Here is a 25,439-nt window from a genome sequence, read left to right as displayed (position 1 = left end):
AGCAACTTCCGTTGGTTATAAGGGAGGTTGGTAGAGGGAGAAAAAAAAAGAAAAGAAAAAAATTAATAAAAAGTTCAAAAAATATTAAAATAAATAAAATTGTCTATTTTAATATCGGTGCACTGGAGTCATGTTATGTCACGTAGGGCAGCCGACATCTACTTTAGCATTTTTTGGCCTTAAATTGATTAGATGAATTTGATTGGTATCGATGTAAATATGTTTAAAGTTAAATTGATTCAATTGAAATGTTTATAATTAAATTGATATCAGTGCAATCTATTTATAACTTTTAAGGTATTTTTCCCCGTTTAGCTATCCATTTGATTCACCTACGATGTGCAAGTTGCGCGTGGTGTGTTAAACGGATCTCCGTGTAATTAAGAATTCTCAGCTATTCTTTTTCCTCATTTTAGAACTTATTTTGAGAGATTTTACTTTCCAATCAGTCGAATCCAACCAAGTGGCTTTTCCTGTACGTTTCATCCTTCTCCTGTTTTTTGAAGTTCTTTTTCTTTTTGCCCCCCCGAAAAAAATAGTCGCGTTGATTTGCGAATCTCAAGTTGCGATATTTAACGGCATTAGATGACGTGTAGCTTTTCAGAGATAACACCGAGATGGTAAAAGTTTAAAGAGCATCGGGCCAAAATTGCGAGCGAAAGTCTAAAGTTCTTTTTGGGGTCATTGACCTCGAATTTGCAAGGTCATTGATTTGATGGGTTAATACTTTAAAAAATTCAAAACTGATATATTCGTGATAAATTTATCTAAAATTAATTTTTTTATCATGAAAAACTTCAAATTAATACATTTATGACAAATCGCGCAAATGACCGCGAAAAACCTAAAATAATATACTTATGATAAATTTATCCTAAACTAATTTGTTTGATCTCCAAAAACGCAAAAATAATCAATTTGTGACAAATATACTTTCCGTTATATTGGATTAATATTACAAAAAATCACAAAAATTATATAATTGTGAACCGAGACACTAATCAACTATCACGTGTCATTTAACTTAACAGAAATTAACAAAATGTAAATTTATCACAAATATATCAGTTTTGGGTAAATTTATCAAAAATATATCAATTTTGGGTTTTTTGTAGTTAAAAAATTAATTTGAGACAAATTCGTCATAGGAACACTAATTTGGAGGTTTTTCAGGATATTAGCGCTAATTTAATTCCATCTACTCCATTTTACCACGACTATTTTCATGATAATGTTTAGATATAAATTATCCTCAACAATAAAAAAATTCATTAACTAATTATTTCAATTGATTATTTTTTGAAAAATATTTTTTCAAATCATTCATTTTCCATGATTCATTTGTTTTGTAGTATAAAATTTGGTGTAACCACTGTTAATTGTTCTAAAATATTAAATTATTAAATAAATGCATGATTTATTATTCTAACGTGCATAAAATGAATGTTTGAAATATATAAATATAAATAAAATATATATATACATATATTTGAAAAAATTTAATCAATAAAAAATATTTTCATCATTTTTTAAAAATATCTTTTGAGTGATGAAAATATTTTTTTGTTTATTTAATTATATAAATGATACGAGCGATTGTTTTGGGAATAATATTTTTTAAGAGACAATCGGGAGTGAAGAATTGGACTACGTGAAGATCGTTTCAAAGACTTTTTATTCACACGTGGCGCTGGACAAACCTCGTTTTGCTCAATGTGTCTGGACCGGACACGACTCCTTTCTAATCCACACAGGTCGCAAATCCCGCGATAAAGCATGCCTTTCTTTAATTTTCTTTTCTTCTTTTTTTGGTAAGATGCCCTTTCCTTTTCCATGCCTGCCAAATCTTGTCCGTGCTCATCCAAGCCCCCATTTTTTGTCTTCTCCCTCGTCCTCTCCGCGTACCAAAAGCAGAGGATATATAAGCCCAATTCCAGTATTTACATAATTTCCATTTGGAATCGCATCTAATACATTCAATTCTTTTTTCTTTCCTTTTTTTTCCATTTTTGCAGTCCCGATTTCTCGACAGAACACGCCGAAGAGGCCGACGCGTGGCGTTCTTGAAAATTCGCCACGTAGTCTTCGCACCATCTCGATCCTGCATCAAGAGAGTGGCCAAACTCCAATGGCAAACATGACCATCAACACGAGCGAAAGCTTAGTGCGTTTGACGGTCAAACCCAAAAAGCGGATGACCTTGATAAAACTCCACTAAGATTTAATACGTCGACCATTCTATCGAAGCTTCCGAAGCATTATAGGACAAGCTAGTCAATCGCAAACATGTTCTTTCTATGTTCAGATAGACTCATTAAAATGGGTCATAAGTCCATTTTTTAACCCATATGAATGTTAAATGGGTAATGATTTAGTTATATTGGTTAAATTGATCGTAAATGGCTAAAATACAATACGAGTGTCAAATGACTCATAAATGAGTTTATAATTAGAACCCAATCCATTTATATGATTCTCTATTTAGTCTCTTTGCCTTCACGCGATCTCAGTCTCAATCACTTTATACTCTTACCTTAATTAGACTATGAGTTTTCTTAAATTGGGTATACGAGTCAAGTTGGGTATGAGTAATTAGATTTATATTGAGTGAAAGTGAGTCAAAATGGGTTAAATGGGTTTATTTGGATTGAACTATATTTTTTACCTAGCTCACTTGTTTGGTGGAATCTATTCGTCAGGAGGCTCGCATGGTGTATATGCATTCTTTGGCACCTCGTTAGGCCTCATCGAGTGATCGAACTATTGAAATTTAAGTTAATATTACAATAAATTGCAAATTAGTACATTTATGACAATTTTATCCAAAATTAGTTTTTTGATTATAAAAAAACTTAAATTAATGAGGCTGCAAAAAATGGTTCGATTATAATTATTGATACGGGCCCTTTCCAGATAAAAGGGGAATCTTTTGTTAATAGAAGCAAAAGTGATTTCCTTCTTGATCAATCACAACTGCAATATTATCATCATATCGTGTTATCATACTGTTGTTACGTTTAAGTTCTTTACAAGTACGTACAATTACAGCTCTAATCACCTCGGATCTTTTTAGAGATGTGTTTGGTAATACTTCCTTGATCACAGCAACAATAATGTCATCGATATGAGCATATCGGCAATTACTAGCTTCTATGACTCTAATACACATTAATTCTCGGGCCCGCTGTTATCCACTACATTCCAATGGCTTTGAGGTTGATAGAAAAGGATTTCATGATCCTGAACCGATCTTACCTGAGATTGTAAATCCCAAGTTTGTCTATAAAGAGCAGATTTATTTGTATTAGTATCTAGAATTAATTTCTTTTGTGTAATACTAATCGGGTGATAAATTTACCCTCCATTAATTTCTATTATTACATGCGTATCAATTTAAGTTTTTTTACGGTATTATTCTAATTTAATAAAAATTAAATATGGTAAATTTAATAAAAAAAATATATCAGTTTAAGATACTTGGTTTAAGATAAATTTATCAATTCAGTATTCTCGGTCACATCATAAACCATAAAAGTTTCAACCAAAACCCCAGGCGTGTCCGAAGAATATTCAAATGTCGATCCACGACAGGAGGACCAAATGACGCACGCGGGAAACACTAAAACTGGGAGAGTTCGTACAGAAACGGTAAGTCCCCCCGTAAATAATGCCCTCGACAGCCATATTTCCTCGCCAAGTGGGGCCCACCCTCTCTCTCTCTCTCTCTCTCTCTCTAGGGATTGGCCGGGAGCAGCAGAGCAGCGTTGCTTTCGAAGCCTCCACCACCGATGACTTCCGCTTCTCTCAATCATTCTCCCTCTTCCTCTCCCTCCCTGCCTCTCCCATCCCTCCCTGTCTTCGCTGTCGATAGCTTATTATTAATCCCGGACGCGAAGCTCGATACATGCAGTAAACCCATTTCGTCCCTCCCTGCTTCGTCTTCTCTCGCGAGCTCCCCGTGCATATCTCTCTCTCTCGTCCTGGCCGACCATGGAGAAACGAGGTGGTGAAGGAGTGATGAGGATGCATTAATGGGTTTCTAGGAAACCTCCTATTTTTTGCTCCTTCGAGATCGGTCGCGCCTTCGAGGTAACCACCTCCATTTCCCTTCCTTCTGTTCGTTCGCGTTTTTTAAAGCGCCCTCGGGAATCACCCCCCCACCTGCTTACTTCCGTCTTCCTAGACGACGACGCTCCGACGGCGCGAGCGCCGTCGGATTCCTCCCCCCCCCGAGCTTTCGAGGCGGGTTGTTCCTCTCGAGCGCAGGAGCTCTATCTCGGTTGTTGAGGTGGCGAGCGCGAGAGCGTCGGGCGAGCACCGAACCGCGACGCGGCCCCGACCGCGCCACACGTCGAGGATCTGGCGCCTCCGGGGTCGTCGACCTTTGACGGATGTTTCGCTTTCAGGTTCCTCTCCTGTCCCGTCCCTCTCCCCCACCTATCGTTCTACCGAGACCGCGAGGCTAACGTCGTTACTTCTACGGTCCCGCTCAGGACATGCTTTGCGCTCACTCATTGAAGCGATGACGATCTCAATTATTCATCACAGCGACTATATCGATATAATATTGGAAAAATTAGGTGGCGTTAGGTTCGATTTGATTGTACTACCGAGTCGGACTCCTCTTCGCTTTTTTTTTCTTCGCCATAGACGTCTAGTCCGTCCGTTTTGTCAAAAAGGGCGTCCCCTTGGATTGCTTTTCACCTAGCCGCACCATCATGGATTAAGCCGATGATTCTTCAATTATCGCCGGTTGTACGTGAATGATTAACGAATGATTTGGAGGGAAAAAGATGGGAAATTTAAAAATGAGATTTATATGTATTAGGTGCGAGTGACAGTGTAGTGATGAGTGACTTCAAAGGGTTGTGATCTTCTCTTCCTTTTCTGTATTCATAAGGATCCACAGCTACAAACAAATTGACGTATTAACGTCATCTCCCTCGCGCTCACTCGCTCGTGTCGCTATCCCTTCTGTTACTGCGCTCAACAGATTAGTGCTTTGTTCTTGTCTTGTGTGTGTCTCTCATTATCTTAATCATATATGCTTCGTAAAATGATTGTTGGGTAATAGAAATATTGTCTGATCTTCTTCTCTTTTCGTAGGTTGGTGCACACAACCGACGCGAGTAGCACCTTGGTTCTTGGACTTTGATCGGGGAGGACCGCCTTCGCCGCGATTCCCTTATGCCCGAATGACTCTTCCGGCCTCGGGCTTCTTCGCAATGGCCAGAGCCTCCCTCCTCTGTTTACCGTTGCAGTTCCTGGTGGTTTCCCTCGTTTTCTTGTGCTGCCAAGTACCGCCATGCACGCCCCTGGCGGTCGAGACCCGGGCGCTCCTCGAAATCAAGGCTCGGTTGAAGGACCCTCGGAACGTCCTCGAGTCCTGGAGAGAATCAGGGTCTCCGTGCGACTACTTCGGGGTCACTTGCGACCAGGTTTCTGGAGAAGTTGTGGCGATATCGCTGGTAAACCAGTCCCTCTCGGGGGTGATATCGCCCTCTGTTTCGAAGCTCAGGAGCCTGGCCTCTCTTTTGCTGGCTTCGAATTCCATTTCCGGGAAGATCCCTCGAGAGCTTGCCAAGTGTAGCAATCTCAACGTCTTGAACCTCTCTAGCAATCAATTGGTGGGAAGCGTGCCAGACCTTTCGGCGCTGAAAAGCCTCAAGGTTCTTGACATTGCAGTGAATCGTCTGTCCGGCAAATTGCCGGGGTGGGTAGGGAATTTGACAGGGCTGATTTCTCTGGGTCTTGGTGACAACGATTATGATGAGGGCGACATCCCTGACACTCTTGGGAATCTCAAGAACTTGACTTGGCTCTTCTTGGGCAGATCCCACTTGAAAGGAGAGATCCCGGAATCCATCTTCGAACTCACGGCGCTTGTGACGTTGGATTTATCGGTAAACAACATCTCGGGGACATTGTCCAAGTCAATTGCCAAATTGCGAAATCTTAAACAGATCGAGCTCTTTCGTAACAACTTGACCGGAGAACTCCCGCCTGAGCTCGTGGAGCTCACAGCGCTTCAGCAATTCGACGTGTCTGCTAATAACATGCACGGTGAATTACCTCCAGAAATTGTTAACCTTAAGAACCTGACGGTTTTTCAGCTATACAGTAACAATTTCTCTGGGGCGCTTCCTGAAGGCTTCGGGGACTTGCATCACCTCATTGGGTTTTCAATCTACAGGAACAGTTTCTCTGGCAATTTCCCTGCTAATTTCGGTCGGTTTTCTCCTCTAGTCAGCATGGATATATCCGAAAACCAGTTTTCAGGTGAGTTCCCGAGGTTTCTGTGTGCAAACAGGGTCTTGCAGTTCTTGCTTGCTCTGGAAAACAACTTTTCAGGCGGCCTGCCCGATTCTTATGCTGAATGTAAGTCCCTTGTGAGAATAAGAATAAACCAGAATCAGTTATCGGGGCCAATTCCAGGTGGGGTGTGGGCGTTACCTTATGCAAAAATGATTGATTTTTCTGATAATAATTTCAGTGGAGTCGTGTCATCAGACATTGGCAACTCCACCAGCTTGAATCAGTTGTTGCTACAGAATAACAGGTTCTCAGGCGAGGTTCCATCCGAACTGAGCAAACTTACGAATTTAGAGAAACTTTTGCTGATGAATAACAGTTTTTCTGGAAATATACCTACCGAAATCGGCAATCTCGGGCAACTTGGGTCCTTGCATTTGGAAGAAAATTTGCTGACGGGACCGATTCCAGTGGAACTGGGTGAATGCAGTAAATTGGTCGACTTGAATCTTGCCGCAAATGCTCTGAGTGGCAATATCCCCAACTCCCTTTCACAGATGAGCTCCCTGAACTCCTTAAATGTATCGGGAAATAAGTTGACGGGTTCAATACCAGAGAGTTTGGCGAAACTGAAGCTAAGTTCCATTGATATGTCGGGAAACCAATTATCTGGTGAAATTCCTTCTGATCTGTTGAGGATAGGAGGGACCAAAGCATTTCTTGGAAACATGGGACTTTGTGTCGACCAAAATTCAAGACTGCAGATGAATCCAGATATCAAGATTTGCAGTGAAAAGCATACTCAGAGGGGGATTTTGGCAGATAAGCTGGCTCTGTTCAGCATCATATTATCAGCTCTGGTTGTTGTCTTAGTTGGTTTACTCCTGGTCAGTTATAAGAACTTCAAATTTGTGGAGGCTGATCCAGCGAATTCTGTGGACGAAGAGAAGGAGACATATCCGAAATGGAAACTTGCATCTTTCCACCATGTGGAAATCGATGCAGATGAAATATGTAACTTGGAAGAGGAAAACCTGATTGGAATTGGGGGGACTGGAAAAGTATATCGTGTGGAGTTGAAGAAAAGTGACGGGACAGTTGCTGTGAAGCAACTGTGGAAAGCAGATTGTGCAAAACTATTGCTTGCTGAAATGGAGACTTTAGGGAATATCAGGCACAGAAATATACTCAAATTGTATGCTTGTCTGATGAGAGGAGGTTCGAGTTTCTTAGTCTTTGAATACATGGCAAATGGTAATCTGTTTCAAGCACTTCACCGACAGGTCAAAGATGGACGGCCAGAACTGGATTGGTTTCAGAGATACAGAATTGCTGTCGGAGCAGCAAAGGGAATTGCTTATCTGCATCACGATTGCTCACCGCCCATTATTCATCGTGACATTAAGTCCACAAATATTCTGCTTGATGAACATTATGAGCCGAAGATCGCTGATTTTGGAGTCGCCAAGACTGTCGAGAAGTCCCATAAGGGACCTAATTGTAGCCGTATAGCTGGAACTCATGGCTATCTTGCTCCAGGTTAGTTTTCAGTATTACAGCAGACCCCATTTAGTTGAATTTTCTTTAATTAGCTAGAGTTTTTGCTTGTGTAATGTTAAAAAATACATATTGGACATATTGCTACACTTTCTTCACATCAATATCTTTCTTCTTTTTTATTTCCTTTGCAGAGCTAGCCTATACCCTCAAAGTGAGTGAAAAGACTGATGTATACAGTTTTGGAGTCGTTCTGCTAGAAATTGTGACTGGTAGACGACCGCTCGAGGATGAGTATGGTGAGGGAAGAGATATCGTTCACTGGACTCTAACACATCTGAGCGACCGCAAGAATGTCCTCAAAGTATTAGACGATAAAGTGGCATCAGACCATATTGAAGATGACATGATTAAAGTGTTGAAAGTTGCAGTTCTCTGCACCGCCAAACTCCCATCTCTGCGTCCAACTATGAGAGAGGTGGTAAGCATGCTCAGTGATGCCGAACCGTGCACGTTAAGGTATATGGAAAATGATGCTGATAAGAACGGAAGGCCTGTCTTTTGTTAAACTTCTCTATAACTAGCATAAGCTAAGGTTGAGCTTCAAGCTCTTATGTAAATGTGGGTGCCTAAAATGCTCCTCAGCTATTCCATATGTGTGGTATTGGTAAGTTTTTGGTTGTCAATAGCAGCAGTAGGTTTACCATCACATGAAGTGAATGCATTTTTCTGGGATATAGGTATATTTCTATATAGCCTACTTTGGTGTGATAATTCAGATATCTCAAACTGTTTGTCTGTACATAACTTATGCTAATACCCGCAATAAACTTTCGTTGCACCGTGCTTTACTTAAAGCAGTCATTCCTATCCATCTTTGTGAGCACAACTTGAAAACAGACATCCGCAATATGAATCGATTTGTACAGTGTCGCATAATGTTAGAAGGTTGAAAGGCCTTCATACGGAATACTGAAAGTGAATGAACAGGTTTTGTTCATTTCCACCGTTAATGAAATCATATAAGTTCATATTTTGCTCAATGGGGGATCTCTCTCTCCCTCCCTCCCCTTATTTCCTGTTTTATACTGAATGAACAGTATGTCGCATTTGATGTCAATTGTACTGCATCTTCCTCTCACAAATTTGTAGATAGATCGGGGAGATGAAGCGAAAAGAGGAATGGCATCCACAGACACTAGGGCCTCCATTTCTGAAGCGTAGATGACCAGCATCGTCCAAAAATTTAAACCTTGATTTGGACTTGGGGAGTAAACAAACGTGCGTGCATTAAAAAGCTCTGTTTCCATGGGTTACCCCCTCATTTTGGATTTATCGATACAATCTTCTTAATTCTCAGATTAATGTTCCGGTTTCATCTGAAGTGGCACTCCACCTTTGGCAGATAATGATGTTTCTTCGAAACACTCCAAATGCAAATATCTTCGATGGTAAAAGCCCAAACTTCTCATCATCAACATAAACGAAATACGATGGAGAGCATAGAATTAAGAAATTTTTTTGGTCCAGTGAAAACTAAAGGAACTGGAAAGCAAAGGTGAACATCTAGTCAAAGCAATGTGATAATAACATGAATTATTAAGTCATTTCTTATGCCAATAAGAGCGTGCATAATAACCATTTTATTTTTATTCAAGAATTATTTTTCTGTTCCAGATTTGTTTCAAGAACAGAAATATGCAATTCCATATTTCTATTTCTAAAATAAATTTTTAATCCAAAAATATGTTTGGAATATAAATAAGAAGAACTATTCTATTTTTCAAATAAAAATGAAAAATAAAAACCCTTCTTATTTCTCATCCTCGCTACTACCCAGCCGTCCACATGTCATGGCCTATTGCCATTCTCTGGTCGCCATCACCTGTTGTCCACTGCTGCTTGGGAGAGAAAAAATTTGTGTCGTTATTAAACACACATTTTCCTCATAAACTCAAGGGTCAATATCTTGGAAAATCTCAAATTGATATACTTGTGACAAATTTACTAAAAACTAATTTTTTGACCATAAAAAATTCTAAACCGGTACACATTTAACAAATTTACCCCAAATTGATATACTTGTGACAAATTTATCATCTATTAGTTTTCGTTAAATTTTACTGTCAAATTATTAAGTTAAATAACACGTGATAATTGACTAGTATATCAATTTGGGATTTTACTCTCCATTTATCATAATTTACAATTTTTGTGATTTTTTTGTGGTATTAATCCAATTTAACATAAGGTATATTTGTTACAAATCTACCAATTTGAGATTTTATACGGTCGAATAAATTAATTTAGGATAAATTTGTCATAAAAGTACCAATTTGAGTTTTTTATGATAAAAAAATAGTCTGAAGTAAATTTGTCATACATGTATCAGTTTTGGGTTTTTCAGAATATTAACACTAAACTCAATAAAAAAAAAAAAATCTATTCATGTTCCAAAAATATTTCTATCTAAAGCATCATATGGAAGGATTTTTGCATGGAATGTCATGCTTAATTTAGGAGAGTCTCTCTCAATCTCTTCAAGACTTCAATCTCTCGGTAGATTCTTCTCGAATATGACTGAAATAACTGGCAGAGTTCTTCCGGTGCATAACAGAAAGAAAACAAACTGCATGCCTTACTCATAACTATAAACAATGGAACGAGCCCCATGCAGGCTAGATTTTGATTGGCGCCTTGACCTACATTTGCCATTGTAGAATCATAAATGACAAGCTTCCCTTCAAGTAATCGGTACTAAATGCATAACGAACCGGTGATATCATTCAGGTTCTTTTTTTCTTTTTCTTTTTCAAAATAATTACACTAGGAGGAACATCAACTTAGTAAGTAACCGACAAATTCAAGCTTCAACACTGCCTTTTTCACAGCAGTGACGTAGAACCATTCAAAAAAGTTGTCTCAATAGTTGTTCAGTATATTCTTCATCTGCTATGCTGCAAGAGATCCCGAAGTAGCTTTCCCTTCTTCAAGGAGTTTCGAGAGAGCATTATCAATTTGGGCAAACACATCCTCCTTTGGAGCGTCTCCATTTACCTGATCAGATTTAATTAATCATTTTATACATAAGTTTCCAGACAAGTGCATGAATATAAATAGGTGCCATAATATGTGTAAGCATCGAGCATGAATGAGGCATGATTAAAAGCCTGAGATATCATATAAGACATATAGGTAACATTCTATGCTGATTACGCAGGGGATCTCAGAGAATCCAAGCATCAAGGTAAGATTATGTGGAGACAGAATTCGCAGTTGACCAATCACAGATTAAAATGTCTTTAGCCAATTTTCTGCACTTGCGTATCTTCCAAACTCTGGTTCAAAGGTCAAAATGCACTTCTCTTTGCATCTTAAATGAAAGATTAAAGAATTCACAGGTCAAAATTCCATTCTCTTCGTCTCTTAGTAGCATTGGAGTTGACACTATGTCTGCCTGTTTTTGCTATAGAAGAAGTTGGCAATATGATCTATTTCAAACTGTCATATTGACAAAGTAAGATTTATGTTACTAGTGATGCAAAGAAGTAAGGGATTTTGAAGGAGATATAACCAAAATTCTAGTGATCTGCTGTTGAATGACAGTGATAAGTAACATATATTACATGACTGCAATTTGTATAACGTGCTACTAAATATCAAGTAACTTGCAAACTGTCTAGCTGGAAGCCTAGGAGAGAGAGAGAGAGAGAGAGAGAGAGAGAGTGAGTGAGTGAGTGAGTGCCTTGATTGTTATGTCTTTATACATTGAAAGCACTGCTTCCACATTTTGATGATGAGTGCGCAACCGCAACTTCACCTGAAAGAAATCAATTTACACACTGAGTCAAAGAAGCACATAATGGCCCCCAGTAGATCTTTAAGATCATGGCTTCAGGTATTCAATACCAAAGCTCTAAGAATGTACTCCCTTGACCTTTTGTTATGTGTATATTGACATACCTTTTCTTCAGTATCATCAAACCTCTGTGTCAATCTGGCAGCGATCTCTTCGGTCTCTGGAGGAGAATACTTCAAGTGATATATCCTACCAGTAACAGGATCTAACCGTCTGCCGACAACTCTTTCCACAAGAATCTCTTCAGGGACCTGGCAATTACAGATATCCCATCCTTAATCCTTTCTCATCCAACACCTAAGCAGCGGGTACGTAGTGTAAATTCTGCCCAGTTACCATATAATATCCCAAGAAAATATATTTCCAACCAATTCAGTCATTAAAAATGAGATCACTGTGCCAAAAAAAAAAAAAAAAAAAAATTACACCACCAACTCAAACAGGAGATTAAGGTCAATCCAAAGGCTAAATGCGAAACAACAACAGAAAATAGAAACTACAGATTCTTACTTCCAAAAGAATGAAAAGATCTGCCTGGAGCCCAAACGCTTGCAGAGCTGTGGCTTGGGATAAGCTCCTGGGGTATCCATCTAAAAGCCAACCATTTTCTAGAGAATCTGATTGCAACAGCCGCTCCTTAACCATCTAAGGGTCGAATATAAGGAAGCATCAGCACGAGCAATTACTGTATTTTAAAAGAATGTCCTATTCCTACCATTACAAATTATTTTATGAGGTGTGTTTCAAAAGAATGTGATGTCTCTACCATTACAACTATTCTGTCAAGTGTATTTCCAAAGAATGTGCTGTCCCTACCATTACAACTATTTCGTTAGGGACCAATTGCCCTTTCTCCATATACTCCTTTGCTTGCTTTCCATTTTCACTCCCAGCTGCAACTTCTGCCCGTAACAGATCCCCAGCAGCAACGTGCACCAAACCATACTGCATATATGAGGACAACTTGATTCAATCTGCTTTTTCTCACGGGCAACCCCAAAGTGAGATAAAAGCAGTAACTCATAGAGACAATGACATTATATCACTCAAAGGGAGGAAGATACATGTTAAAAGGAAGGAGAGAATATTATAAAGTTTCCCTTTAATGCTGATATAAGAACTATTACCACTACAACATTATATCATCCAATGGCTAGTAGCCAAAGATTCAAGTACACATTCCTTGGCTGAGACAATATTGACTACATGCGTTTGATTCAAGAACAGTTCCTGCCGAAACATCTTTATTACAGCTAGAGTTGGCCCATGAACAAAAAGCACAGGTAAGGAGTTATATATCCCTCTAGTTGTTTACTCATCGGATGCTTGTAGGCATCTGATAATCAACTTTATGCTGTAAAATTACATGGCTGTCCAGCAATATTGCCGACTCTTTTATGGAAGAAAATTAACTCATTCAGATAAATAGATATATCCACTCAAAGGTAATAAAATGAAACACAGTCACAAGATACAAATTGACTTATTTCCACTTACTTTTTTTTTTTTTTTTTTTTTTAACTTAGTGAACTAAAATTTCAAGCAATTATCACTCTTGTCCTCTCTCTCTCTCTCTCTCTTTTATTTTTTTTGATAATGTACTTCTCATTTTACACTCAGTATTTCTGTAATTTAATGTTAGACTCTTTTGCCTAATATATTTATACTATTTTAGAAAGCAAGAAAAGTTTCTCAAGTAAGACAAGCTTCATAATAGGTCCCTTAAATTGAAGGAAAATTAGTAGAAAACCAAAAGAAGCGATCACCAAACTCCTGCTAAGCAAGGTACTGAAGTAAATTGGTCCGAGGAGACCCCTGATGTAACAGCAATAAGGAGGCTCATTTTGAAAATGATCTCTAAAAATTTAGCTCACCTTAGAATTTGATAATCAATCTGCCTAGAATTTCTTTGTTCTACTTCTCATGAAAGAAAGAAACAGGGGATTGCAAAGAAAAGTATGATAAGGTATTACACCAAAATGATAGAATTATAATATGATAATCTTTCAGCTTATTTTCCCATCCCTTTCACTTATTATCAAAAGGTCTGTAAGGAAATACAAAGTCAAATTCCAGAAGCAGATTTTACTGGTAAAACATTTAGACAAGCATATTTCAGCATGGCCCTTTTCTCGACCAGTTTAAGAGATTATTCTCACATAAAAGGAGAAACAAACTTGCAGTTTACTTTTCCCATCCCTTACACTTATTATCAAAAGGTATCTAAGGAAATGCAAAATCAGACCCCAGAAGCAGATCATGCAGAGAAAAGAATTTAGGCAAGCATATTTCAGTGTGGCCATTATCTCAACCAGTTTAAGACAGTATCCTCTCATGAAAGGATAAACAAATGACAGTCCTTAAGTAAACAGCTTTTCTTGTTTTCTTTGGAAACTCACCCAAACTGCATATGCAACTGGCGTGTTCATGCTTGATTAATCAAATCAGATGGTAGAAACTGTCACTATGCACGGTGAACTAAGAAAGGAAGAAAAAGATATACAGAGACTGATGAGTCCTTGGGGAAGGCCACCAGTGTATGTTTCTTTTGCTGAATTGCCCGTAGAGGTGATCGGTTCCTAGTCTGGTTCAGTCCAGACAATAGATTCGGCCACTTAGCCAAAGAAAATTTAAAAATTTTTAAAAAAATACTAGAATTATTACAATTTTAGGGTTTATTGTTATTTTTAAGAAATTAAAAAATATATTTAGAAAAAAAGAGTCGGTCTAGACTAACGAACCGGATCGAAAATCACCGGTTCCATTTTTTATGGAACTGCGAACCGAACTGATGCCCCCTTGAACTAGACCAAACTGGCCGGTCGAGTCGGTCTGGGCAGTCCAATATGCTCACCATTAGTTGCCCGTCTTACCAGTTTGGCATGTCATAAGATTAGACTGCAAGGTTATTCACATTTGACGCTTAGCATAATCCAGACAAACCACCGATGCTTCAAAAGGATTTCATTGGGGAAAAGCAAAGCCAGCATTGGCGGCTCCTAAAGAATCATGCCAAACTAACTCCACTAACCACCTGAACCAGTGGACTTCAAGAAACTCCTGTGACGGGGCGTATCACCATGGAGTCTCCAGCTCAGTTAACCTTAACCAGATCACCCTCTTCAGATCAACGAGCGTAAATTTTTTCCTTTTTTAAAAAAAAAAAAAAGTAAAGTTCCATCACATGTGATCAACATGGGCGCATACGACATATTACCAAACACATGGAATGCAACAGGATTCACGAAAAGCGAAAACCACCCAACAATGATCAAGAGTTGCAGCCAAAGAAAACTCTTACTTTCTTAGTGATGAGCTCGCATTGAGTCCCTTTACCCGAAGCGGGCGCCCCGGATATCATAATCCTCAGCGGGTCGGGCTTGGCCATCGCCACCACCTGCCACACGAACCAAACGACGAAAACTTTCAACAACGGGAACGACAAAGATGCTCAGAACTCGCGTCTCCAGACACCGGGGAACGAGCTTTTCATGGCCTCGAGACGACGGTTCCGGAATCGGGAATCGCTTCCGCTTACCGCGGGTCCTCCGGAACGCCGCGCGAAAGGCGCGTTCTTGATGGGGGACGCGCGGAGACGACGAGGCGGGGCGGGATCTTCGCGGAGGAAACGCAGACGGGAAGAGAGAGTCTTGCGGGAACGACACGCGAGCGGGGGAGTCCGGGGCTGCGGCTGGGTTACAGCTGGAATGTGCCCAGAGCAAGCCATAGCCATCTCTCTCTCTTTCGCTGTGTATGCGCACGAGACAGGGGGAAGAGGCCGTTGGGATTACCTGGCCATCCTTTAGGAGGGGGGCTATGGAAGGTATGGAAGGAGGATATTCTTGGAGTTTGGCGAATGGCGATGGGGGTGAGTAGGTCATTACTTTCCACCAGCTATCACATCAATCTGGATGAAATTTCCCCTACGCCACCTTTGTAGTTAGGGGAGGGAAGGGAAGGAAGGAATGAAAGATTGAAAAAGAGAAATTCTCTTCCTCTTTTCATCAGTTTTTTTTTTTTTTTATTCTTTATCATGTTTCACCCAAATTTTCATTTGCATAGGCATATATCTTAGCTATCTAGCGAAATCAAATAATGGATCTGCACAAATGATAAGTGAGTCTGTCTTTTTCATTTAAGATTTGAGTTTGAATCACCATATTTGCGCATTCTCTTAGAATCATTTCAGGAGCATAAAATTATGTGTTTTTGGTGCATGTGTGAGATGAGAGGACAAGTGATAACGGTGATTAATTGGATGCTAAAAAAATCCCGAACATCCATTAATAACTCAAAAGAATAAGAACTATCTAGTGAATTATTTTGTTGAGATTGAACTTGTGGATTGCAAATAGGAAAATCTCGGATCAATTATTATATTTATGGATTGGGGTGAGTTATCTATCCAATTATGCATTCTTGATATAAAAAATCTACCTCAATAAAAATATTAGTTTTTGTCCTTTGGCGTATTTCGAAATGAATTATTCAATAACGGGACGGAGAAATTCTGATATCATAATCCTGGACAGCACGCCATTGGGATAGAGTCTCGCTGATTCATGGCAAAAATTTGGATGATTTTACCTCCCTCAAGAAGTTGCACGCCACGTGTTTCACGAATAAATTCGATCTCAGTCAAAAAGTTTACCAACCGGAGTTGACGTAAGTCCGCTTGAAAACAAGGCGATGGACGAACCAAAGGGACGAATGTGCTTTTGCTCTCGATAAAATAAAAGATATTATATGTAGTAAGCCACGTCAACGTTAGGGGCACTATTCAATCGACAATCCAAAAGATGCTCGACCGACACACTACACGCCATGTCATTTTTGTGAATGAAGTGGAGTCTACACTAGTGGCCACGAAGAAAGTGGAAAGACAGTTAACCTGAAACGGCATGTTATTAAGCGTCCCATAGCGAGGCTAGAGAGGTTAGTTGATTAAACTACACATGCAATATCTCACGTGAACTGTTGACACATTAGAGAAATGACAACTCGGTTGCCCTTCCATCTACGGACTGAAAGGCATGAATAGAGCAGCAGAGAGTGATAATAGAAATGAGAAAATCATTCATAATCCAATTTTGAGTCGAATTTCATCAAATATTGATGGCCATAGAAAAGCCAGTAATGCCAAGATTTTGACTTCTTCAATAGCAAATTCGATCGCTCTACACAACCATTTGATCCGACCCTTAGCACGGCCAAAACTCGTGCTTTGCATGCTTTTTCCACAGAAAAAGAAACTATAAGCTTTAATAGAAGAGAAGGCACAGTTTACAAACTCAACTTACAGCTAAATTGTAGGCCAAAAAATCGAAAAAAGAACCTTACAGCTAAATTAATTAAATTGATTATGCACATTTACATAGTATAAATGCCAACTAGATTCGTCATGCTAAACAGCCTAAACGATGTCCCCTCGAAGCTTTAACATTCTTGCGCTGCCACAGGGAAATAAAAGCGGTACAATAGAAATTGTCCCTCTGCATATGTAGCTGAATGGCCCTGGATGAATTAGAATTGGATAACTGGATGGCTCCAACCACCTAGGATAAAGGCGAGAAATAAAAGGCACCACATAGTTCTAGTTAAGGAATTTGAGCAATTTCCACCAAAATTTTGTGCAGCGACTGTGGTTTTGAGAAGAACGGGCAGTGATCGCTTCCTTTAATCTTGAAGACGCCTTCAGGAGGGTTTTCTCGCACCAGCTTCTCTTGCACATCCGGAGAAAGGGCACGATCATCCAGTGTCTGAACATAAAACCGGCGGGAAGTACCATACTTTTCAGGGGACAATGATAATTCTTGCATTATAGGCCCAAGCGGAATAGGTCTCATTGAAACCATGGCCAACGCAACATCCTGAAAAGAATGTTCATTCAAAAACAGTTAGACCGAGCATGCACTAAATAAAATTATCAGTTACAATTGCGAGATTAATTGGAGTCACATAGTCAATAATCCAGGGGGGTCCAGAGCAAATAAACAATTCCACTATGTTCGTGATTGATATGACAAACCAAGTTTAGAAACAAGCTCTGTATAGAGGCATGAGAGCATTTAAAATCCACAACAGTTTTACCTACCACTCAAGATGGCTCATGAAGAAACAGACTGATGAATTTAAACCGTGCTTTGACTAGGCAAAAGTGAATGTATAAATTTCAACCTCAAGCAGATTTTAAACAACTTTGATCACAACAGTAATTGTTCATCCACTGTAAGACATAGTCTTCAGCCAGGAAACTTTTTGAACAAAAGCTAATTTGATTAGTACATACTATTTCAAACCTCTGTAAGATAAAGGGTTTAGTAAGCAGGAGTCTTGTCTACATATAAATGCTGGTAAAACCGACTAGTGAATACTCTGGAGTTTGCAAGGAAGAAGACATCAAGACACTTTCTATTCAGTTCTAATTGGCTGCAGTGTTTATGCCATGATATCTGAGAAGAATTGCACTTATGGAGTGTAACTGATGGCAGGTACGGATTAGTTAGTGGGAGTTCAAAAACTGGAGAACTGCTAACAAGCTTACAGTATGAATTCCAGTAGAGGTTGAAAATGGGTTGGATTTACTTTTGGAGAGTCAAGGATGAGCAAAGGAATAAATGATGCAAGCGCAAAACTGGGAAGTGGAGGAAGGGATGGCTCAATTTGGCGGACGTCAGCAAGAGGCCACAAAGACACTGGAGTCTTTATATTAGTTCTTAAATAGTCAAATGAATAATGAAATGGAAATTCCTTGGGTAATAGTTGGTCGTGTCCCAAGCAAGCAGAAGCTGCATGGAAAGCTGTTTGAAGCAGTATCTGGACTCTAGACAACGTTCAGATTAAAGAAGATCAATGCCCATTTATTTTTCCTCTTTGAAAGGGGTCAAACATCCTGTGATAAATTTTCCCTGATCTTTTTTCTTGGATTAAGATCTTATGGATATTACTTTGCTGATAGTTATAGACTATATGTTAATTGGGCAGCAGAAGAGGCCACGGGAGATGTAAGTCAGCATGCGGGAAGGCTTTAAAGTGGCATAAGGAAAATTCTGTAACTCATTTTTCCAACTGCATTTGTTGGTCTGGAGCCGGACAGTGAAAAATAGAAAAGGTGAATCAAAGGATTTGCCACATAAAAACACTAGTCACTTAGAGCATAGTCGCAAGTAAAGCCTAATAATGGAACCAGACAAATGCAAATAAAAAATGTATGGGTCATCTGATCAGGCATAGGAGGTGGAGACAGAATGAACAATAAGAAAATTATGAATTCCCCAAGTCAGTAAACACTATTCTACTGTATTCAACTTCCATAACAATGACACGGTTACTTCCAAGAGGAATCTGAAGCAAATGATGGCCTACTCTTATTTCTCCAGGCCAAAGAGAGAGATAGAGAGCTCTCTTCTTCCCCCATAAACTCATGAAAACAATGTGAACGTGTTTTTCTACCCAGCTCAACTTTTTGGCCAATATAAATTGGAAATTGTAGATAGTATGGTATAATATCCACCTAGAATAAGGCTCCCCAGTTATTTGGCTGTTAATCCCCATAATATGCATTTGCACCGTAAGTCATTTAAAGTAAATACATTACCAAAGTCAATGAGGCAATCCAGGAGTTTGCAAGCACAGAAGCATACTAAAAATGTGCTTGAGCATGCACGCACCAAAAAGAATGATAGCAAAACAAGACAGGCACCGTCTCTGAAAAAGATGTGTCAGGTCAACATCTCCACCATCATGGCAGATTTGTTACCATCACAATTTCTAGTATGTAGCAATATATCATTGTTGTTTTTCTGGTGTTGTCAGGTCTGGGTATTGAGACAGAGACCTAGTGTGTATATTTACCGTACATTGCAGTAGCTCACTAGTGTGCAGCAACTTCTTTTAGTGAGACGCATAAGAGAATAGACTCTCCTTTTGATATAACACCCAAAAGTGCTTCTAAGAATGCAACTAACCTTAGCAGGGGATTGATTAAAGTATAATCCCTTCATTTGATTTTTCTCAAACTGAAATCCTGTAGGAGTTTTGTCCTTTCCGTTCCCATGTATTAAGTACTTTGATTCTTGCATAAAGAGTTCTGCAGAGCCGAGCTGCAAGTGGCATCCAATCACAACGTTACCAAATCATATGAAACAAAGCATGAGGCAATACACCAAGAGCAGCATGAATATGCCAAGTTAGGAGGAGCAAAAATTGCATATCAATTGATAAAAAGTTACAAAAATTAGAAGAATTGAAAGGAAAATTTTTGTTGAATCTTCAGCAGATAAGGCTGCAACAAGTAGAAATCATCATCTGCACAGCAGAGACATACAAGATTCACTCATTGGGGAACCTCCCCTTGCTCCTATGAACCATATAGCCATGTAGGTGCATACCTCTTCAGCAAATACATCAAAAGGCTTCTGACCATCAGCCACCATTGTACCACAAATATAAATTGCTTTAGAAATCTTTTCTGGGAATTGCTCCAAAGCATAAGAAGCGCATGCGCCACCAATGCTGTGACCAACCAATATTACCTGCATGAAACAACAGTATCACTCTTTTACTTGTGAAAAAAAAAGAAGGTTGTTCAGGACATAAACCTAATGATGCATCTTTAGACCTTTTCATCCTCTGGAAGGTTCTGCAGATAGTCAATCAGTGGTTTTGAATATTCTGCCAGCGTGCTGACATTATTAGTATTAGTCGTATCAATACCGGACCCTGTGAGATCAATAGCTGTGGGGATGAGTCCCACTTCCTCTAAAAGAACTATTGTCTTATACCAGCACCAAGCTCCAAACCCTTCTCCATGTATCAGGACCAATTTCTTCCATTTTACACCTTCCAGAGAGTCTGCTACCTGTGTAAGGACATTCTAGTTATATCTATATCCATTTTCCTTTTCACGTGATCAAACAAAGAAAGAATCGAAATTTACAGAAGGTGAGCAGCTAAAACACGATTTGCTGGAGCATGGAACCTCTGCTCAATACTTGTCATACACTTTGAGTAATGTAAAGCTGGTTCAAAGCACCCTTCATTAGTTGGATCAAGCCAAGTCCCAGTGCAGATCAGTTTCATATGAAGAACAGAAGAGGAAGTATAAACCATGTAACTGAAGTTTGGGCAAAAAGACAGGATCAAGCACCAATCACAACTAAAGTTTGGGCAGAAAGACAGGATCAAGCACCAATCACACAACGAGGACAAAAGGAAACCACGATTGAATACAAAAATGGAGTTTACATAAAAAAATCACTACTTTTCCTGCAAATTTTACTTTGCATCTTGCTTTACTTAAAGAAAAAGTCAAAGAAAATATAAGAAAAATGCAGCGTCAACTTGGGGTTAATCTCTCTAGATTAACGCTAATGACGCTTTGCTCAAAAGATCGGAAACTTTCTCATGACTAATCGCACATAATCGGTCCCACAATTTCTGCTCCGGAAAAGGGGGCAAAAAGAAAAGCAGATCATCGTCTCTTCGAAAGCTTCCCAGAGCAGGAGACAAAGTACAACATTAAAAAAAAAAAAAAATGGAGGAAAGCGAGTGTGCATCATCAATCATTGCACTTTTCTGAAGCTCTGAAAGAAGAGAGACGATGTCTTTCCTCTCTTCTTTTTTTTTCTGCGATTCCCCCCTTTTCCGCGCAGAAGTATCGTTCCGTGACTCGCCACCAGACCACTGACCGACCGGCACCGACTCCAATTGAATTCGGCCACTACCACCCCTGCTGCTATCGCTAACCTCTCAGATCTTACTCGCGAAAGCTCAATTCGCATAAGATCCGCTCACAAACGAGCGAAAAACCCAGCCCAAAAAGGAAAGAAAAATCGACGAGGACTCGGAAGTCGAGCTCACCGGCTTCCCGTTGGGGAATTGATCGGGGAGAGCGCGCCTGCGAGAGCTGGTGTTGCCGTTGATGCGGCGGGACATGGATCCCTCGAACCTCTGCGACTGTTGCAGGGCCATGGAGAGAGCCTGGCGATGGAGGAGCTCCTCGTCCACCGCCAGCTTCCTCTGGGACCGGCCGCCGCCCATCCGCTTGCTCCGGGACACGTGCCCGCTATCCCTGGCGTCCTTCTTCGTCATGCACACGAACCGATTCCCCATGCTGTGCTAGCCTGCTGCTGCTGCTGCTGCTGCTCCTTCTTCTTCTCGGACGGAGCTAGACCGCCGCAGCGGCGGCGGCGGCGGCGGCGCGGAGGTGGGGAGAGGGGAAAAACCTTCACGAGCGGTGGCCGGAGAGCGGAGTACCGGCGGAGAAGAGGAGGAGGAGCATTTGACTTTCTTTCCGCGGGGGCAGGTGGCGCTTATAATGAGGGAGCGAAATGCGGGAAGAGACGACGAACTTCTACTACTACTAATCCTCCGTTCTGCTCCTTCTTCAGTTTTCCCGATTTTATTTCCGGTTTTTTTTTTTTTTTAATTTTCTCGAAAGCGTAGGACTTTTCGACGACACGTCTAAAAGAGTCATAGGCGGACGTATATGAAGGATTTAATTAATTTTACGATTCGGCATTTTTTTTTTAAAGAAACTTAAATTATGACAAATAAAATATACTCGTAAACTCTGGGTTGTACGATTCAATATTGGTTTTTTTTTTTTTTAGGGGCTTATATTGGATCAAGAGAGGAAAATTCGTCTCCCAATTTAATGGGTCCTAACCGACCAAAAAAAAAATTTAATGGGTCCGAGACCTTTCTTCTTCTTTTTTTTTGTCGAGTTTCGAGAATTCATATGAACGCTGGGGACCAAGGTGCAGACGTGGGGGTCCCACGTAAATTGGAATGAACGGGTAATTCAATTGACGGTCATTTAATGTTGACTTGCCTGTCGGCTCCCGATTGCTTGCGAGCCATTTTTTTTTTTTGGCCCGCCGTGCGCCGTGCTGATTTCCAGTTTTGCTGCTTCGGCTTCTTTATTGCTCTTAGCGATGCCGTGGGTTTCGGCTCTTCCCAGGTGTCGTGTGACGTCCAGCAAGAGCCCCCACTTAAATATAAAACAAACTGAAGAAAGGTGCTGGACTGGGAGAATGTCCAGCTCATGGAATGGAATATCAAGGAAACGAAATTACATAATCGTTGCCGTAATTGAATTGAGTTTCAATGATCTTTAGACCGTGCCAGCTCCGCTTCAAATGATGTCCGTTCGACAGTCTTTTTTTTATACTATTATAAAGTTTTGCAATTAAACCTCGCGTAAGATGTGATTGAAAGATCAAAATACATATGCGAATCGTGACTTGCCCTTCTCTCTCTCATTTAATACTTTCTTTTCTAAGTAATTAATGGGTATATAGAACATTTTGACTCAGTTAGTCTTTATGCTATACACAAGCTGTCCACTCATGTCCATGTTTTTGTTTTTTCACACACTCATGTCCATTGACTAAGGCTCTGTCCGCAAGTAGGCCTTAAGGATTTTTTTTTTTTTTTCTGTTTTCTGCGTGAGACATGTGATTAAGAAAAGACGGCCATGATATGCAAATCTTAACTCATGACGGTTGGCCATCAAGCTATGATAGATTAACATACCGTATCTTGAGTGATACCGATGTATCTAGGCAAATACTTAAGTAGGTCTTGTCAATATTTAGTGTGTGTGAACTTTTTCCGCCATCATATTGTGTGAGTCCAATATTGGTCACACATACTTATCAGTAATTAATAGTTGAGATGGAATGCGCTCACATATTTAGATCTCAAAGGGAAAATTTCCCAAAAATATTCAAGAAATAATGTGAGGCTCTTCTTATGTCCACGTGGCACGTTCTTATAGGCACACGAACAACATAGATAATGGTGAGCTCGGACCACTCCTTGCTGACGCGTCGTCCACTCACGGCCCCTCGGAAGATTCTGATCGGAAAAACTGATGGCTCTTACGTGCTCGAGCAAGAGCTTCGGTGGATAAAGAATATGCAGCTGCGTTCACGCCCACGCCCAAGCACACGCATAAGCCAATTTGATCGCCCCCCGTCTTGCTCTAGCATAGCATGGTTCATACGGTAGCTCCGAACTGTCACCTCATTCCGAGGAGCCGCTTCGCTCGAGGCCTGTACCACGACGCAGGCACCAAACAAAGCACCGGTGGCGACGATCTTGTCTATCGAGTCGTCCGCTGCGGAGGGTTCCGGGAGAGAGAGAGGTGGCGACACAGGGAGAGAGGCGGAGTCCCCGCGTTACGGTGCGCGTTCTCATCGTCGGAGGAGGCTGAATCCGGAGGAATTACAGGGCTGAGAACAGAGCGGAGAGGCGACGGCGGTGGACGGTTCGAGTATCTGGCGAAGGCACACGGATGGGGAGTGAGGAGGCTGATTGAAGACGAAGTCGAAATGAGGGCGGTGGCTCGAATCCAGGCCGAAGCGTTCCATGAACCGGCGGCTCTCTTCAATGATCTCTTCTTCCAGTTTTTCCAGGTTCGCATCTCTTCCGTTGCCCGTTAATGCCATGAAACAACTTGAATTTTGTTTAGGAAGCATACCAGAACTTTCTTCCGGGAAAAGTTCATTCCTTGATTGATTGTCGATCCAATACTGCTTAGAGTCCTCCCCATTTCGCTCGCCGGAGTGATCTTCGCCTCGGGTTAGCGAATTACGGTATGGATGTAACTATGCGATCTTGACGCGATTGAGTGTTAGAGTCTAACAGGTCGTTGCTTTAACACACCTTGTCTTAGGCAGAAGTGCTCGCGGGGCTCATTTACAAACTCCGAAACTCGCCTTCAGACAGGCAAGTTTCGCAGTTTTATCCTAATTCATCGACAATGCGAGCAGAAAGAGAAACTGACATCGATCATAGCAGGTATGCCTGCTTAGTGGCTGAGCCCGCACCGAGCGTTCCCAGCATCGAAGACGGAGTAGTCGGAGTGGTCGACGTCACGGTGCTGAGGGAGAAGGCCGTGCTCCGGGACTTGCCGGGAGCGGAAGAGTACCTCTACGTGTCTGGCATTGCGGTGTCCGAGAGCTTCAGGTCGACATCTATTTCACCACTCCATAGCAGTTGTTCAATCGGGACAAGCTGAACGCATAGCGATTCTACTTCTAAAACAGGAGGCGAAAAGTGGCGACCGCGCTGCTCAAGGCCTGCGATGAGCTCTGCATCGGATGGGGCTACCGGTATCTGGTGCTCCGAGCACACGAGGACGATTCCGGCGCTCGCACGTTGTACGCGAACGCGGGCTATAGAGTCGTGACCGGCGATCCCGTGTGGGTCTCTTGGATCGGGAAAAGGCGGCGCGTCCTTATGATCAAGAAAATCGGGTGAATTGTTAGTGTGAAATTCGACTGCTGTGCGTAATTCACGTCTGAAAATTCAGAGTAAACCCAAGTCAGGAGAGGTGATGACACATTGATTTTATGCTCAGCACTCGCTCCATCCAGTCGAGAAACCAAGCTTGAATTGGAAAATCACCACAAAATTTTAGAATATTTCCAAATTTGACCTGAGAAACATGTATCTGTCCCAACTGAGTCTCTCCTATTTTAATTTGTGAGGACCATGATGGTTTTGATGGATTACCATGTTGAAACCTGCATTGTTTTTTCTATAGTCGCCCCCTAGTCCTAAGGATAGGTCAAAGTTGCATTTCGAGAATGAGAGAATGTTTGGGTATATTTAGGGGTATGAAATTTTTATTATACTGAAGTCGAAACCAAAGTAATTATAAAGATTACAAAGAGCATCGACTCAATGAATAAAATTGACTATAACATTTAAAAATGATTGAGCTCTACATACTATCCGGAAGATCAATGTTCATTTATGGACCATTAGACTATTAGTTGGGATATTGACTATTAGTTTGTGGTCACCTCCTCTCTCTCTC

General features: G+C 40.6%; 4 protein-coding genes across 5 annotated transcripts; 2 read left to right on the top strand and 2 right to left on the bottom strand.

Annotated features, from left to right (window-relative positions):
* Positions 1-3,752: 3,752 nt before the first annotated feature.
* LOC104449832 (receptor protein-tyrosine kinase CEPR2) lies at positions 3,753-8,613 on the top strand. Of its 2 annotated transcripts, none has more exons than XM_010064113.3 (3): positions 3,753-4,089; positions 5,107-7,791; positions 7,944-8,613. In XM_010064113.3, the coding sequence occupies exons 2-3, from the start codon at positions 5,196-5,198 to the stop codon at positions 8,315-8,317; spliced, it is 2,970 nt and encodes a 989-aa protein (XP_010062415.2). In that variant the 5' UTR covers positions 3,753-4,089; positions 5,107-5,195; the 3' UTR covers positions 8,318-8,613. The 2 variants fall into 2 exon arrangements, with proteins under 2 accessions (XP_010062415.2, XP_039171451.1); XM_039315517.1 differs by lacking the exon at positions 3,753-4,089 and adding an exon at positions 4,120-4,406.
* A 1,755-nt stretch (positions 8,614-10,368) lies between these two features.
* On the bottom strand, positions 10,369-15,492 carry LOC104449831 (adenylate kinase, chloroplastic). Its single transcript, XM_010064110.3, has 7 exons — positions 15,147-15,492; positions 14,910-15,005; positions 12,425-12,553; positions 12,119-12,253; positions 11,713-11,859; positions 11,495-11,569; positions 10,369-10,806 (listed from the first exon to the last, which is right to left on the bottom strand). Exons 1-7 carry the CDS (start codon positions 15,339-15,341, stop codon positions 10,702-10,704), a joined length of 882 nt encoding a protein of 293 aa, XP_010062412.1. The 5' UTR covers positions 15,342-15,492; the 3' UTR covers positions 10,369-10,701.
* Positions 15,493-16,850: 1,358 nt separating this feature from the next.
* LOC104449830 (putative methylesterase 14, chloroplastic) lies at positions 16,851-21,977 on the bottom strand. Its single transcript, XM_010064108.3, has 5 exons — positions 21,470-21,977; positions 20,229-20,468; positions 19,999-20,142; positions 19,576-19,710; positions 16,851-17,478 (listed from the first exon to the last, which is right to left on the bottom strand). The coding sequence occupies exons 1-5, from the start codon at positions 21,719-21,721 to the stop codon at positions 17,206-17,208; spliced, it is 1,044 nt and encodes a 347-aa protein (XP_010062410.1). The 5' UTR covers positions 21,722-21,977; the 3' UTR covers positions 16,851-17,205.
* Positions 21,978-23,449: 1,472 nt separating this feature from the next.
* LOC104449829 lies at positions 23,450-25,158 on the top strand. Its single transcript, XM_010064107.3, has 4 exons — positions 23,450-24,030; positions 24,291-24,343; positions 24,416-24,583; positions 24,664-25,158. Exons 1-4 carry the CDS (start codon positions 23,608-23,610, stop codon positions 24,875-24,877), a joined length of 858 nt encoding a protein of 285 aa, XP_010062409.2. The 5' UTR covers positions 23,450-23,607; the 3' UTR covers positions 24,878-25,158.
* Positions 25,159-25,439: the final 281 nt, after the last annotated feature.

This window comes from Eucalyptus grandis, chromosome 6 (assembly GCF_016545825.1).
Source record: "Eucalyptus grandis isolate ANBG69807.140 chromosome 6, ASM1654582v1, whole genome shotgun sequence".
NCBI classification, from domain to species: Eukaryota; Viridiplantae; Streptophyta; class Magnoliopsida; order Myrtales; family Myrtaceae; genus Eucalyptus; species Eucalyptus grandis.
Note: the sequence above shows the minus strand (reverse complement) of the source record. Positions and strands in the feature narration are given on the sequence as shown.

Excerpts from the sequence above, each read along its gene's own strand:
- LOC104449832 (XM_010064113.3), top strand. The coding sequence starts at position 5,196 with ATGACTCTTCCGGCCTCGGGCTTCTTCGCAATGGCCAGAGCCTCCCTC. Across the intron at positions 7,792-7,943 it reads TCATGGCTATCTTGCTCCAG|AGCTAGCCTATACCCTCAAA; the intron begins GTTAGTTTTCAG and ends TTTCCTTTGCAG.
- LOC104449831 (XM_010064110.3), bottom strand. The coding sequence starts at position 15,341 with ATGGCTATGGCTTGCTCTGGGCACATTCCAGCTGTAACCCAGCCGCAG. Across the intron at positions 12,254-12,424 it reads CTAACGAAATAGTTGTAATG|ATGGTTAAGGAGCGGCTGTT; the intron begins GTAGGGACAGCA and ends TTCGACCCTTAG. Across the intron at positions 11,860-12,118 it reads ATCTTTTCATTCTTTTGGAA|GTCCCTGAAGAGATTCTTGT; the intron begins GTAAGAATCTGT and ends TGTAATTGCCAG.
- LOC104449830 (XM_010064108.3), bottom strand. The coding sequence starts at position 21,721 with ATGGGGAATCGGTTCGTGTGCATGACGAAGAAGGACGCCAGGGATAGC. Across the intron at positions 19,711-19,998 it reads TTGATGTATTTGCTGAAGAG|CTCGGCTCTGCAGAACTCTT; the intron begins GTATGCACCTAC and ends TGCCACTTGCAG. Across the intron at positions 17,479-19,575 it reads TTAATCAATCCCCTGCTAAG|GATGTTGCGTTGGCCATGGT; the intron begins GTTAGTTGCATT and ends CATTCTTTTCAG.
- LOC104449829 (XM_010064107.3), top strand. The coding sequence starts at position 23,608 with ATGGTTCATACGGTAGCTCCGAACTGTCACCTCATTCCGAGGAGCCGC. Across the intron at positions 24,031-24,290 it reads TCTTCTTCCAGTTTTTCCAG|GCAGAAGTGCTCGCGGGGCT; the intron begins GTTCGCATCTCT and ends ACCTTGTCTTAG. Across the intron at positions 24,584-24,663 it reads GCGGTGTCCGAGAGCTTCAG|GAGGCGAAAAGTGGCGACCG; the intron begins GTCGACATCTAT and ends CTTCTAAAACAG.